Genomic DNA, 16,443 nt, shown 5'->3' on the forward strand with positions numbered 1-16,443 from the left:
AGAGAGAGAGAGAGAGAGGAGAGAGAGAGAGAGAGAGAGAGAGAGAGAGAGAGAGAGAGAGAGAGAGAGAGAGAGAGAGAGAGAGAGAGAGATCACAAAACTTATTTATATTACAAATTTATTTAATATATACAACGTTTTGCGTTACTTATGTTATCGACATTTCGTGTACGAGGCATGGAATACAATCCGAAATTATGTTACCATTGAAATGTAGATTTGACTACGTAGTTCATGTTTATATTTTTTGTTTATAGGATGCATTGCTTTCAGAGATCGCCTAAAAGCAGGACTATGACAAAACAGAGTGAAAACTATGAACAATTTTGTTGTTTTATAGATTTGTTTTATAGATTTTAAAAATGACTTGTCGTATGCTACATATTTGTAGAGTTGTAAACAATTTGATAAAAATATTCAATCTGTAAACAATGGTAACGCAAATGAAATATATCATTGTCTCTAAATCATTATATGTAATTAACATATAATATGTATTTAAAATTAATTTATCAATTCATTAATTCATTAATTCATTAATTCTAATAAAATTATGAAATTTTTTTCAGGTATATTATTGTTTAATATTGTTTAATTTATTGCTTGTCAGTCATTCACATTTATTAAAAATAGTCACTTTATTAAATAATATGAGAAACTCTATGTTCTTTGCGAATAGTAAGTAGAACTTTTATGGATATAGCATTTTAATAATAGTTTATATTTACAGTAGAAAATAGTTTGTATTTCACTGTGCTTTTGTTCTATAGGACTTGAAGATGAATTATGAAAGGGTGTGACAAGTATCAGTAATGGGCAGGAAGACGCAGAGGTAGAGCAAGAAGAGTAGTGAAAAGAGAGACCTAAATAAGGAGCAAATTATTGGCATGGGAAAAATTCCGATACAATTTCCTGGTCTGAACACTTCTGTGTTTAGAGGAAAAGAATTAATTCAACAGCTAAAACTGCTTGTAAATCTTGAAAGAAAGCAAAAACTTATGGAATTACCACAAAGTCAGATCAGACCAATGCAAATAAAATTATCGCCATTGGAATGTGATTGGAGGAGTGTTACAATGGATGGCAGAAGCATTGAATCAGAGCTTATTGAAAAAGGTTAATATTTATGCTATTATTGGATTATAATGGTTAAATTACACACATACAAAAATCATGTGATACGATATCTATTTTCAATTTTTTTTTTTTTATGTTTCAGTTCTAAATATTAGAATCTTATATAATTAATATCTTTGTTTTCTGCAGATACATTTGAAAGTTTTGAAACCTGGATTTTGGAAAACAAAATGATAACTTGTATGACCAGTAATTTAGCATATAAGACTAGAATCAATTCATTTATAGTAACTGGGAATGGAAAAGGATTGGCTGGATTTGCGTTATCAAAAGCCAAAGCATCCCTAAAGACGATTAAAAATAGGGCTGGTCAAAGATTAATGTATATTCCTACATATAAGGAACACACTGGTAAGAAAATACTTGTCAATACTATATAATATAAAATTTATTTCTTCTCTTTTAATATCACTTTGTATTTTTCAGTGTTACATGATTTCTTTACACAGTTTGAGAATATAAAAATATTTGTAAAGAAAATTCATGAAGGATAATGGGCTTGTTTGTCATCATGCGAAAAAAACATGTTATGAGATAATTGGCATAAAGGATATGTGTGCCAAAATACAAGGAGGAATGTAAAAGCATTCTTTATTGATTTATTGCAATAAGTGTGAATATAAAGTATTTAAAGGCATATTATACTTTTTATTTAATTTATATTAGAAAGAAACATTTTTTATTTATAAATATATATATATATATATATATATATATATATATATGTGTGTGTGTGTGTTAGACATAAAGCTAAAAAAAAACGTGGATTGTGTCGATTAATTAATTAATTGTTTTATTTAATTATCAATTTATATATGTATATTATTAACAATGATTTTTTATTTACTTAAACTTTATAAGGTTGTACATAGGAAACAATCTTTTTTATTTAGTATTTCAAGCATATTTACATAGAACTTTAATTTAATTATTATATTATTAAAAATATTGAACAAAATAAAGAATTAAAGCTGGCTTTCTCTGTAGTCTCATGGCAGATTATATCAGTAATCATACTTTAATTATTGCAATATATCATGAAACAAATCAATATATCAAATATGTAGTGTAAATATTTTAATTTTTTCGTATACGATCTATTTTTTATAATTTTTTCGTATACAATCTATTTTTTATAATTTTTTCGTATACGATCTATTTTTTATTCTATTGATTTCATAGTGATGCATCTTGAGCATTTTACTTCATATATTTGCAATAAAAATATTAAAGCAAATTATTTTGCAAATTTATTATTCTAATTTTTATTTAGAAAGAATAAGATTTAAAAAGACATATGAATTTTTTCAGATTTTTTTACATATTTCTATTGAATAAAACGCATCAGATAAAACTGACTTTTCTGTACATTTTAAATGTGCCAAAAGATTTGCTCTTTATTCCACTACTGCAATAATGTACACTAAAAATGACAGATCTATATTAAAAATGATAGATTAGTAGTATATTTAGTAGTTGGAAAGAAAGAGAGCAGAAATGAAAAGTGCATCTAGAGAATTTAAAAGAATAAAAAACAAATGTAAAAATAATACTTAAAGATTAATATTATATATTTTTTTCATGAGGAATGTAGAGCGCACATTTATGCATTTATTTATTTAGATGAGATTTACTTTAGAGCACATTCAGTATTCAACTTTTATTTTATTTTCTCTTTCTTACGATATATAAGTATAACATAATTACCTGCAAATGCTATCATTTTTGTATGCTTACAGTGATACAGAAACAACATTACGAGTACTATATTTACAGATAACATCTGTAAAATAAAAAAAGCACCAAAAGTCTAATGGTGAAAAAAGGGGAAATATTGTAGACCACCATAAGTATCAACCAATTATTCCACCGCTCTGTTTCATTGGAGTTGCAATTTTCTTTTATAATATCATGAATATTATAAATAAGATAAAGATTTCAGTACGTTTCAAATAAATTTATATATTTTATGTATGTAATACTGCGCACACATATTAAAAGGTGATAATATCACAATTATAATAAGATACAATCCTGGCAATGTAGCGATGTTTGGATTCTGAAAATAATTTAATTTGATTTATTTTTAAGAAATGCGCACAATACTTGAGGGCAAATTATTTTTGTGCCACGTATTACCTGTGTAAAATTCCATACACAGTATCATATTGTCTGCGGTATATGAAAAGCTTCATCGATGAAATAATGTGATAATACAATTGAGATATAAGAAAAATAATATAGTACTTGTAATGAATAACGTTAATGTGGAATACATAAATATTTTATATTTTAATTTTATGTAATCGAGATGAGATAAGACACTCATGATTACTTTATAAATGTGTCCACAAATATCATGTAACTTCAATAGCTGCACATTCGTCAAATTAATCCTATTACGTTAAATGAATCACAGCAGCTTGTTTTAATTTAATCTAACCTAACCAATTATATTACATGCTCCTCATTAAAATGTGTAAAATTGTACGTCACACATTTAATACGATTAATATACTACGTAATAAAATGTAATACACTAATGAAATAATTAAATATTATTTTTGAAAGCATGATACAATCCAGGCAGCATACGCTTGTGTATACATTCGACATCCAAAGACACTGAGAGGTTAGGTTAGGTTAGGTTAGATCAAACAAATTTATCGTTTAACAGTTGGCAGCCCTACGAGATAGGCTGTGCAGCACTGCGCGTATATAAAATAAATTTGAAATCGCTTCTAGCCTAATCTTCACGCGATCAACTTTATTTGAATTGCACGGCATCGTATCGAATTATGATGCGGCGCCGATTTGTTCGAACGTAATTCGGGACACCGTGATGCTGTATAAGCGTCGAATAAGCACGAATTGTCACACAAATATGATAAATCAAATCTACTCACCGGCTGTTCCACAGGTCGCTCCTCGGGACAGTTCGCTCGCCTCGGGACGTCCCATTCCGATCTTGATGCACACAAACTCACACGATATCATCAACGCGAACACGCGACACTTTATTCGGCACTCCCGATATTCGCTCGCATCCGATAAATCATCAAGGGCGCGAATAACGCGACGCAACTTCGCTCCATTTTCGCAATGACGCCATCACTGAATATCGTCAAAAATCGCTGTCGCGCGTTTCCATCGACACACTATAAAAGTCGCGCGATCATCCTTCGACACTCTCGACGCTCATTCACTCGCGATATTCGTTTAAAAACGGTTAAAAATGCGAAAAATGCGGACGTACGACGATCCGTGTAACTGCGTATGACTCCGATTCACGCGCAAACATGGCGGCCGTATGACGCGTTTGACGTAGCAGTGACGTAGCAGTCACGCGCCAACATGGCGGCCGAACCACTGCGCATTCGTTTCTGGCATTCCTGCGTTCAACGTTCGCGCAACTTTGATTTCTGAATATTGTCTACGGCTTTAATTAATAGCACATAATGATAAATATATAAAGATGGAATCAATTAATCATATTGGTCATATATGTAGACTTGCCCGAAGAAATAAAGAAAAAATTGAGAGATATTTTTAATTTCTTTTTTTTTTAGTAAAGGATGGAAATGTCTATTCATAGGCTTGTTCTTTTTTTCCTCTTTCGCGCAATTTCGATTCAATATATAACGTAGAAAATTCGTAGTATATTATGCTAATGATATGAATTACGAATGATTCGATTGCTTTATCGCGCTTTTCCAAAGTCAAATCTTATAATATTTAGTTTTGCATTTTAAAAGACTGAGAGCGAACTAAATAAATAAATGATGTTGAGAAAAAGAAAAAGAAAACTCATAAATAAATAAATATATAAATATATAATAAAGATTGATATTAATATATACATATATATCATACGAACTTGTACGATCTCAAAATCTTTATCTTTTATTCCTCGTTACTCGAATACTTGTACGTTAACAGATTTAGGTTACACACATTGCATAAAGCTTCGATATTTTGCAATCTTACCTCGCCTCAATTTGGAGAAGTACGTGCATTCTTTTTGATACATGTCCGCACAAAAATACATCGCGCTTCAAATAAATAAAAGTCACTCGATACTGTGCACCATTCTAATCGTACGAAATATATTCGACGATTTTTTTTTTGGATCACTGTGTTATCGGAACGTGCGATCAGGACGATTCGAAAACGATGTACAGAGTTTGAAGAGATATCCAATGTACGACAAATTATACTTGCGTTGATTAGTATTCATCAATAACGAACTGTTAATCGCGAATACGTGTACAACACTTTCACACATTTTTTTCGCAAAGAACGATATACGAAATGCAATATTTCGCGCCTCGCGTTTCACCCATGCGGCAATCTTTTTTTGCTGTTTAGTATCGCCATCTGCATTCGCGTTAAACGCCAGAATTACGTAGTCAAGATATTTCGACTGCCGGTAAAGTCATCATTTTGTGCACGTCGGTAAATTGTTAGAATCGCGCAAGCATGATTTTTTTATTTGTAGTATAATAAAATATGTAATTAAAAATTCATGTAAGAAACGTATTTTTAATCAAATTACATATACTTATTCCGTTACTCTAATACTTGTACGTTAACAGATTTAGGTTACACACATTGCATGAAGCTTCCAGAAAAAAATATCCAGAGGCACAAATATTTTATAAACGAAAACCATGCGAAAATGAAACAATAGATTAAAGAAGCCGTATAATCATTGTACTTTTATGTATAAACGTTTCACAAAATAAAATCTTTATAAATGAAGTGTTACATTAAAAATATTAGTATAAAATTAAATATCCATGTGAGATTTAACATTTTTTGTCCTTTTTTTTCTTTAGAATTTTTTTATTTTTTTTTCTAAAGATTCTTTAAGCGAGAACTGCTTCTTTCGCAAGACTATTGAACAATTTGGATATTTGATATTTTTTTAGTAGTTTAAATTTCGTGAAAAAATTCGAGAAAAAATTAGATTTTATCGTATTACTGCACATATCGATTAAATGCTATATCAAATATGTAGTGTAAATATTTTAATTTTTTTGTATACGATATCTACTTTTTATTCTATTTATGTTTTCATAGTGATGCACCTTGAGCACTTTGCTTCATATGTTTGCAATAAAAATATATTAAAGCAAATTATTTTGCAAATTTATTATTCTAATTTTTATTTAGAAAGATTAAGATTAAAAAAGACGTATGAATTTTTTCAGATATTTCCATTGAAAAAAACACATCAGATAAAACTGACTTTTCTGTACATTTTAAATGTGCCAAAAGATTTGCTCTTTATTCCACTACTGCAATAATGTACACTAAAAATGACAGATCTATATTAAAAATGATAGATTAGTAGTATATTTAGTAGTTGGAAAGAAAGAGAGGAGAAATGAAAAGTGCATCTAGAGAATTTAAAAGAATAAAAAACAAATCTAAAAATAATAATACATAAAGATTAATATTATGTATTTTTTTCATGAGGAATATGGGGCGCACATTTATGCATTTATTTATTTAGATGAGATTTACTTTAGAGCACATTCAGTATTCAACTTTTATTTTATTTTCTCTTTCTTACGATATATAAGTATAACATAATTACCTGCAAATGCTATCATTTTCGTATGCTTACAGTGATACAGAAACAACATTACGAGTACTATATTTACAGATAACATCTGTATAATAAAAAAAGCACCAAAAGTCTAATGGTGAAGAAAGGATAAATATTGTAGACCAGCATAAGTATCAACCAATTATTCCACCGCTCTGTTTCATTAGAGTTGCAATTTTCTTTTATAATATCATGAATATTATAAATAAGATAAAGATTTCAGTATGTTTCAAATAAATTTATATATTTTATGTATGTAATACTGCGCACACATATTAAAAGGTGATAATATCGCAGTTATAATAAGATACAATCCTGGCAATGTAGCGATTTTTGGATTCTGAAAATAATTTAATTTGATTTATTTTTGAGAAATGAGCACAATACTTGAGAGCAAATTATTTTTGTGCCACGTATTACCTGTATAAAATTCCACACACCGTATCATATTATCTGCGGTATATGAAAAGCTTCATCGATGAAATAAATGGTTGAATACAATTGAGATATAAGAAAAATAATATAGTACTTGTAATGAATAACGTTAATGTGGAATACATAAATATTTTATATTTTAATTTCATGTAATCGAGATGAGATAAGACACTCATGATTACTTTAAAAATGTATCGACAAATATCATGTAACTTCAATAGCTGCACATTCGTCAAATTAATCCTATTACGTTAAATGAATCACAGCAGCTTGTTTCAATTTAATCTAACTTAACCAATTATATAATATGCTCCTTATTAAAATGTGTAAAACTGTACGTCGCACATTTAATACGATTAATATACTACGTAATAAAATGTAATACACTAATGAAATAATTAAATATTATTTTTGAAAGCATGATATAATCCAGGCAGCATACGCTTGTATTTACATTCGACATCCAAAGCACTGAGAGGTTAGGTTATGTTAGGTTAGGTTAGATCGAAAAATGTATCGTTTGACAGTTGGCAGCCCTACGAGATAGGCTGTGCAGCACTGCGCGTATATAAAATAAATTTGAAATCGCTTCTAGCCTAACCATCTTCACGCGATCGACTTTATTTGAATTGTACGGCATCGCATCGAATTATGATGCGGCGCCGATTTGTTCGAACGTAATTCGGGACATCGCGATGTTGTATAAGCGTCGAATGAGCACGAATTGTCACGCAAATACGATAAATCAAATCTACTCACCGTCTGTTCCACAGGCCGCTCCTCCTCGGGACAGTTCGCTCGCCTCGGAACGTCCTATTCCGATCTTGATGCACATAAATCCACACAATATCATCAACGCGAACGCGCGACACTTTATTCGGCACTCCCGATATTCGCTCGCATCCGATAATCATCATCAAGGGCGCGAATAACGCGACGCAACTTCGCTCCATCTTCGCAATGACGCCATCACTGAATATCGTCAAAAATCGCTGTCGCGCGTTTCCATCGACACACTATAAAAGTCGCGCGATCATCCTTCGACACTCTCGACGCTCGTTCACTCGCGATATTCGTTTAAAAACGGTTAAAAGATGCGAAAAATGCGAACGTACGACGATCCGTGTAACTGCGTATGACTCCGGTTCACGCGCCAACATGGCGGCCGTATGACGCGTTTGACGTAGCAGTGACGTAGCAGTCACGCGCCAACATGGCGGCCGAACCAGTGCGCATTCGTTTCTGCGCGCAACTTCGATTTCTGAATATTGTCTACGGCTTTAATTAATAGCACATAATGATAAATATATAAAGATGGAATCAATTCATCATATTGGTCATATATGTAGACTTGCCCGAAGAAATAGAGAAAAAATTAAGAGATATTTTTAATTTCTTTTTTTTTAGTAAAGGATGGAAATGTCTATTCATAGGCTTGTTCTTGTTTTCCTCTTTCGCGCAATTTCGATTCAGTATGTAACGTAGAAAATTCATAGTATATTGCATTTATTTTTATATATTTACAACTATACTATTCGCGCGATAATTTTTTGACATTTACAATACTCGTGTACCTTGTTCTCGATGTTCACTTTTAAAAGAATAAAGAGAATTATATATAAATATAAATAAATTGTCCGAAGAGAGAAATATTGAGGGATATTTTTAGTTTTTTTTAGTAAAGGTTGGAAATGTCTATTCATAATAGAAATGCAAAGAAAGAAAATTATTATGTTTAAAATAATAATTTCATATGAAAACAAAATTAAAAGTTACATTATAGAACCTGACCTTGTAAAAGCGTAATAAAACAATCAAATAGACAGAGAAAAGACTAATTGTAAAAGGTATCATGACCCACTTTTTTTTTTATATATTAAACAAGAGCAATGATCCACTTTTAAATTCCTGAGAGCGAACCGCCCGCTGCGGATTCACAAAAATGTGAATTGCGAAACCACGTATGTTCTCAGAAGATAACATATAAGGTGTACAATTTTTGGTTCTGTTCCATGCTAGGTGGACGAAATCTGGAGTAGCTTCTGCTAGGAATCGCTTCACTGCGCAAGCGCGAGAACCTTTCATTACTGAGTTACCTTAGTATCTTGAGCCTCAAGACTTGAGGATGTAGATGTATGATTACATCAAAATAAACAATGGCATTACCTGTATGATATTATTGTCTTTTATATTATTCATTATTAATAATTTGACATTTCTTTTTATTATTTGAAAAAATTTAATTTTAATCATATTTTGTAATCAATGTTTGTAGAATAATTAAAAAGATATGAAAATGAAGATGATATGAATACAAGTTTGTCTTAATTACTTGTTTCTTATATATATTATGAACATTACAGATATTAAATGGATTATTAGGTACTGTAAATCATTGTAGAAAAATACCTAATAGAGAATTTTTCTACTGGTTAACAATAATATTTAACAGGTACTTATATATAAATTATTATATTGAAGTATTATATAAAAGTACTTGATTATACATAATTTTTAAGCTAATAACAAGTAATTATTTTAAGAGTTGATCAAGAAAGAGTTCAATCAGTTGGTCCAGATCGTGCATGTGCTGAGTGGCTCTTAAGGAATGGTGCCAGCGTGAAGTGGAAAAGTTATTCAACTTATCTGAAAGATTATAATAGTTTACCATCAGAAAAAAATCAATACTATATTCAAGCTGTAGATGCTACAGATTCTGGAATAACACATGTAGGATTTCCACATTTTGGTTAGTGCCGTAAATACATAAGGGATAAATTCATAATATTTTTAATAATATAATGAATATGATAATATAATGAGCTATTATAGGAGGAATTTTTGATAATATACTCCATACAGTTTGAAACAATTTGTATGAATCAGTATTAATCTAAAATTTTTTTTAGTAGATCATTTTATATATACCATTAGTAGTAACATGATTGGTATTGACATTTATGTGTTTGTTATATAAATTGCTCAATTCAAAATTTATTTATATATTATAAGTAAATTGTGGAAAGAAAACAATTGGTATATAACTATAATAACTATATTATATAAAATAAATTAATTTTTATAATTCAGTTGGTTGCAGATATATCGATGAGATGAAACTTATACGTTGTTTTTACTTGTATGACATGGCTCTGCCATTGTTATCAGCAGTGAAGGATACTTTGACTGCACTTGAAATCAAAGATTGTAAGAGTATAACTGATCAAGGAATACGCAGCTTGAAAAATCTAAAGTATGTATTTTATATATTATTAATATAATAAGATAATATATGATATTAAAAGCTGTTTTTTTCTGATAAAATGAAGACTGATATTTTTAAATTATGAAAATATACATTCAACTTTCAAATATCAGATTTTGTTCTTATATCTTTCAGAAATCTAAAAACGTTAAAACTTGCTGGGATGCCATACTTGGAGGATAAAGCTTTGCTTAGGAAAGAACTTGCAGAAGCTCTGCCAGATTGTGCAATAGAATTAAAATAAATTATGAAACGTTATTTTAAATGTCTTAGTATAAAATATCTGTATAAAATAATATATATCTTATTAATATGTATATATTTTCTGAAACATTGTTAAACAGTGGAATAAATAATACTTTATTTAAAACAATATCTTTTAAATTTAGTCTCGTACAATAGCTTTAATTTTCCTCTTTATATCCTGTCGTGTATATTATGCATATATTCATATATATATGTGTGTATATATATATATATATATATATTTATAAATAAAAACAGACATATTTAAATTCTGCTTAAAGTTAAAATAATATTGGTTTGTAATCGGGCTTAATAGGTCTGTTCGTATAAAATCCATTCTCTGTATATTTAATATTTTGGCTGCGGTCAGGAAGACACTCTGAATGCTTTGAAGCGTTTGATTGACCAATCAGAAAAAAGGAGTAAAGATTTTTTTAACCTGATTGGTCAATCAAACGCTTTAGGCCCAGTTCTACAATCCAATTAATCCGAGTTTAAGTAGCAAATGGACCAATCAGTTTAATGTATTAAACTCGGATTAACTCGAGTTGTGGAACCGGGCCTTAAAGCATCTAGAGCGTTTTCCCGATCATAGCCTTTATGTTGAATACATGCATGTGATGTATGTGCATCTTGTATATTGGCTGCATTTGCTATCAGAGATTTGAAGTTGTGCATGATTATCTTGCAGTTTCTTTTCAAATTTTCTTAGATTTGTTTCAATAATGCCGCAAGAAATGAACGTTTTGTGTTGTTATTCCTGTAAAATGTACCAAGTAAGCGTAATAAAGATATTGTCGACATTAATATTTGTTATAACTTGTATTTTATTCTGTATTTATTTTATAATTTTTTATTTTTTTATTTTTATAGGTGCACATTGTTAAAAAAGCACGCAAATGGCATTGCAAGTTGTGTAACGCAAAACAATCTATGCAGCAGGTACTTATTTAAAATATAAAATCATTAATGATGATAATTGTGATAATGTGTTGTAATTTTATATATCTGATTATTTGTATTTCTAGATATATTTTCAAGGATCTGGACGGGATTGTCGTCTTCATGTCCAACAGTTGAATGCTATGAAAGCAAATAATACGTTCTTTACACCTACTGAGGAAGATGATGTTGAAGATACTTGTGATGCGCTTACAAATATTCATCAAGAATCGGACAGTGACCAGGCTGCTGAAAATAAATGGACAAAATATTCATCAGAGACAGAAGATGTGGAAGATTTAGTTTTCGACAAGAAAATCGACAATCTAACACCAAGTAAGAAACCCTCATATAATAATATAAATAAGAATTTAAGTTTTGAAAAATATTTAGATGATACTGATTTTGAAAGTGAAGATGTTAATAATGAGACAGAAGGATTATGTTTTACGAGTTTTAACCGTAATTCCAATAATGATGATAAATGCAATATGCAAGATAACATTAAATCTAATGAAGATTGTAACAATACCACCAGTATTTTTGAAACTTATGATGAATTAGATGATCCTCTTGATTTTTGATTTTCTTAAACGATTCACAAATTTCTTACTTTTTTCTAATGAAAGGATAATAGGAATATATGTTAATATAATTATATGTGTGTGTAATATATTAATTAAAAGAATATGTAAATTAATTTTCTGAAAAGTAACATTTTATTACAGAATTCAATGCATACAAAATTCAAAAAAATATTTGTCGAATTATTTCTTTTGTGAATTTGTCCAACATTCTACAATTTTAATTAAACATAAATTATTTGTCTACTTCTCATTGTCTATATACATACACATGTATATATGAGTTTTGATGGTAACTGAATAATTATTTTTAGTTCGATTTATCTCTTCTCTCCCTATAAACCAAAGAGAGAAATGTAGTAATTCATACCACAAGGACAATATGTTTATTTTCTAAATTCTAAAAGATTTGAATACATAATTTCTTCCTATTACATTTTCTTTTGAAAATAGGTGAATAACAGTTTAATATGTGATGCAAAAAGTTAGGAAAAACAGAATGCTGATTAGAAAATTAATTGGCATTATCTTAAGTATACAGCATTATAATATGTATCTTAGAGACAATAAACGAAATTTTTATAATAGTGCATAGTTATATCATCCAAAGGTTTGTGAAATATATAGACATAAATTATAGAAAACTATAATTTTGTTTCAATAATTGTTATTTAATAGCTTTTTCGTGAACATAGATATCAGCATTCTACTTTTCCTAACATTATACATTGTTAATTATTTATTCTGCTACTAAAACAGCTGTGTATTAAAATAATATAAAATGCTGATAAATATCATATAAAATTAAAAGATTCCAAATAAAAATTCCGTAAATACATACATTTACATAATATTTACAATTTTCATATTAATTACAATTAAACTAGAAAAAAATTCACAGAAAAGATTATCCATTCTTGTTCTAAAATAGGTATATAATGAAGGTATATAATGAATATCAATATTTAGTAAACTTTTTTGGCAGTGCATTATATAAGAGCATCTGTATTTCCATATTTTATATGAAGGCAATAGGAGAGTTAAAAATTAAATTGGCAGCATTTGATAAACATTTCTTTCCGATTATTATGCCAATAATAATATTCGCAGAAAGATCACAATTGGCAAGGAGAGATCGAGTCATGTTTTCGTTGTGCATTCACAGTCTTCTATTACACAGCTGATTTCAGTTTGTCATAATGAGAGATTTTTTTTAGTGCCAAAAAATATTTTGACATTAGTTTAATCCATACATTTATACTAAGAAACATAATATTATTTAATTAATTTACAAAGAAATATTACATACGTGTCATGCATATCTCGAAAATTTTGAAATCTGATTAGACAATTTTTTTACCCCATATTTCTATTTATTAAATATTCCCAGAAAATTTTTTAAAAAGAGCAAATAATTTCAATAAGTAATATGAAATTAAATAAAATTATTTCTTTATGTCTTTAATTTTATACATCTGGATTATATATATATATATATATATATATATATATATATATATATATATATAATCCAAATAATATAAAACTTATTTCACATATCTATAAATTTAAATGTGCTCCACATATAGTGCACGTAAAATTCCTATAGCTAAATTCAATAGTTGCCACAAAATATTACATTGAAAACATGCATGATGCAGATGATGAACATCTAATACGCAGGGTCGAAATATTATTAATTTAAATATCACCATGGTATCTTTGTTATTTATCGTTAAATAAATTAGGCTACTAAATGCATTGCGAAATTAATGTATACCTAAGGCATTTCTCACGCGGTTGTTAAAGCGTATATAAAAAAAAGGTATATTGATCAATATTGATGTTTATTATTATGACGTCGATTCATTATATCTTGATGATGTCGCCAACTACTTTGCCAGCTTCTATTGCGCCTGTTCCAACTAAAATTTAAAAACAATATTACATATCATATATTAAACATTCACATATTTTCATTAAAAAATTTAAATTTACTGATGTTACTGTGGATACTTGCTTTTGTAACTTCTTCCGTCTTTTATTCGATGGGCCGCCGAGTTCGCTTTCGCGTATAATTTGCAACGCCGAAGGTACAAATATATCTTCTTGAAATAATTTATAAAATATTCTTATTTTCTATATTCTAAACACGATATATAAATGTTTATTTATATTTTTATGAAACGTACCAAACGCATCGCTATACTTTCTCTTCGAGATATATCGTTGATGTTGCTGTAATTGTGGCATGGCTTCCCTAGCGCTGCCGACTGTACAATCCCATGTACCTTTACATCCCTTCAAGTGCTCCAATTGATCGTGCAAATATGATCTTTCGGGAGATGTCAAAGACGATATTCTATTCCACTGTTCGAATGGATCTGAAAGAAATCAAGATATCTATCGGTCATCTCCTTGAAATTTCGCTTAAGATTTCTTTGGCTTACACTTACTTCATATACTTACCGATTCTTAAATTATAATACGTCACTAATCCCGTTGTGAATTCACAATAAAGGAAATTATGCGTCACGTTGATTGTGCGTATGCAGGAATATGTATTATTATTAGCATTCATGCAAAAACAGAATGGTCCCGCATTCCATAGAGGCGCGGTACGCCAATGATCGTTATCATGCTCGAAACAATTCATTCTCTCTGTCAGACATTCCTTCTCCAGCTTAGCCTTTTTTCTAAGCTTTCGCTCCTTCTTTTTTAAACGCTCCTCCTTTAATCTGCGTCTCTCCTCTCTAGCCAGTTCCTTCTCGTCTTTCTTCGTGTCTGGCGCACAGTAGCACTTGTGTCGAGCTTCTAGAGGGGTGTTCATTATCGGCGGTAAACGGCCGTTATTACTTGCAGTTATACCTGTATTAAACATAATATAATGGGAAACCATTTGAAGATAAAATTCAATCAGGATCGTATATTAATAAATATATTATTTAATATTTCATTTGCAATCTTACCCTGTTTATGTTTCCTGTCGGGAGCTTCGAGGATAGTAACGTCTATTCTCGCTGGCCCGAGAACCCCCGACGTCCTGTTCCTCTGCATCTTGGAATACTTCCTTGGCAAGGGCGTAGTCGTCGGTATTGTTAGGGATGTACTTCGAGATCGATTAGAATTTGAACCTTTACCGATGGTCGCGCTGGGTCTTGGTATGTTCTCTGTCGTGTGTATCGAAGTCATCGTTGCAGTCGTCCCCAATTCACTAACCGGAATTGATTCCGTAATATGATCTTGATTCAAGTCGCTACTGATCCTGGATACATCGACAAATTCTTGTCTCATGAGACTTGTTTCCGCAATTGTAGTAGGAACAGTCGTGAATTTTTGTCGACCATAAGTTTGCCTCTCGCTAGTCGTAGGATCTCGGGTAGACGATAATACATCGCTGGTATCGGTTGTATTCACGCGAGGCACGTCATCATGAACACTATTGGTAAGTAGCGTGTTGTTTTTACGATGGTGATGCACTTTCCTGCGTCTCTGCGGTTTATCCTCTTCGATTTCCGTTCTGTTTGCAGATGTTTCTTTAATCTTTTGGCGACGAGGCGTTTTTCTCAGTTTAACCGTCGTTAAAATCGCCGTTGACGTCTCAACAACAGTTTCGGTGGTAAAAATCTCGAAAGAAGTTATATTGTCTTTATCAAATTTCCCTTCCACCGTCGACACTTTCTCATTCCTTAGAGTTGTGTCGAACTTCGTAGAGGATTCTGTAGTCGTGTCGCGATCCGCGGTCGTGTGAGTAGTTTTGTCATGTTTTTTATGATGACGACTCGCGTGACCCTTTGGCAGATGATGATGAGTCTTACGCGAATCAAGAGTTTCTTCCGCATCGGCGAGCTTCTCCTCGTTATCCGTGAATTGCGGTCGTTTAATCATCAAGTGCCGGCGAATCTCCTGGAAACATATTTGTTATCATTATCGCGAAACTTGGCTGAAAGCGAATTAATTATCAATGTATTAATTATCAATTTATTCATGTTTTATTAATTTTTTATTAATTAATAATTTACCTTCAATGTTTCCAGCTGCATCCGCATCTCCCGGATTTGCTGCTCGATCTCCCGTCTCGATATCCGCCATTCGTTAGGATCCTGATATACAGCTTCGGTGCAGTTTATGCCGCCTTCCGGTAAAACTAGACACTTTGGCGTCTTGTCTATCTCAGATGAATGAACTTGAGTTTGCTATTGATGAGAATTGCAAATCGG

General features: G+C 30.5%; 4 protein-coding genes across 7 annotated transcripts in view; 3 read left to right on the plus strand and 1 right to left on the minus strand.

Annotated features, from left to right (window-relative positions):
- The first annotated feature begins 581 nt into the window (after positions 1-581).
- LOC112639020 (28S ribosomal protein S5, mitochondrial-like) lies at positions 582-1,726 on the plus strand. The gene is made up of 4 exons (XM_025411786.1): positions 582-678; positions 771-1,116; positions 1,267-1,488; positions 1,564-1,726. Exons 2-4 carry the CDS (start codon positions 888-890, stop codon positions 1,629-1,631), a joined length of 519 nt encoding a protein of 172 aa, XP_025267571.1. The 5' UTR covers positions 582-678; positions 771-887; the 3' UTR covers positions 1,632-1,726.
- A 7,538-nt stretch (positions 1,727-9,264) lies between these two features.
- On the plus strand, positions 9,265-10,739 carry LOC105254191 (ATP synthase subunit s, mitochondrial). Its single transcript, XM_025411779.1, has 5 exons — positions 9,265-9,354; positions 9,550-9,638; positions 9,730-9,935; positions 10,277-10,439; positions 10,587-10,739. The coding sequence occupies exons 1-5, from the start codon at positions 9,343-9,345 to the stop codon at positions 10,693-10,695; spliced, it is 579 nt and encodes a 192-aa protein (XP_025267564.1). The 5' UTR covers positions 9,265-9,342; the 3' UTR covers positions 10,696-10,739.
- A 597-nt stretch (positions 10,740-11,336) lies between these two features.
- On the plus strand, positions 11,337-12,268 carry LOC105254190 (MRN complex-interacting protein). Of its 2 annotated transcripts, XM_011262702.2 has the most exons (4): positions 11,337-11,473; positions 11,571-11,639; positions 11,726-11,975; positions 12,033-12,268. In XM_011262702.2, exons 1-4 carry the CDS (start codon positions 11,423-11,425, stop codon positions 12,221-12,223), a joined length of 561 nt encoding a protein of 186 aa, XP_011261004.1. In that variant the 5' UTR covers positions 11,337-11,422; the 3' UTR covers positions 12,224-12,268. The 2 variants fall into 2 exon arrangements, with proteins under 2 accessions (XP_011261004.1, XP_019883969.1); XM_020028410.2 differs by having other exon boundaries at positions 11,726-12,268.
- Positions 12,269-13,775: 1,507 nt separating this feature from the next.
- LOC105254188 (extracellular sulfatase SULF-1 homolog) overlaps positions 13,776-16,443 on the minus strand; it is a 97,184-nt gene continuing 94,516 nt past the window's right edge. For 2 of the 3 annotated variants that reach the window (XM_025411753.1, XM_025411751.1), the window contains exons 12-17: positions 16,246-16,419; positions 15,193-16,129; positions 14,693-15,091; positions 14,416-14,607; positions 14,244-14,331; positions 13,776-14,148 (exon numbers count right to left, since the gene is read on the minus strand). In XM_025411753.1, the coding sequence (XP_025267538.1) occupies positions 14,058-14,148; positions 14,244-14,331; positions 14,416-14,607; positions 14,693-15,091; positions 15,193-16,129; positions 16,246-16,419 (1,881 nt within the window). In that variant the 3' untranslated portion in view covers positions 13,776-14,057. The remainder of the gene's footprint in view (positions 14,149-14,243; positions 14,332-14,415; positions 14,608-14,692; positions 15,092-15,192; positions 16,130-16,245; positions 16,420-16,443) is intronic. The other variant, XM_025411752.1, reaches the window with a different exon arrangement.

The sequence above is a fragment of the Camponotus floridanus genome, unplaced genomic scaffold (assembly GCF_003227725.1).
Source record: "Camponotus floridanus strain SB8 unplaced genomic scaffold, Cflo_v7.5 scaffold43, whole genome shotgun sequence".
Lineage (NCBI taxonomy): Eukaryota > Metazoa > Arthropoda > Insecta > Hymenoptera > Formicidae > Camponotus > Camponotus floridanus.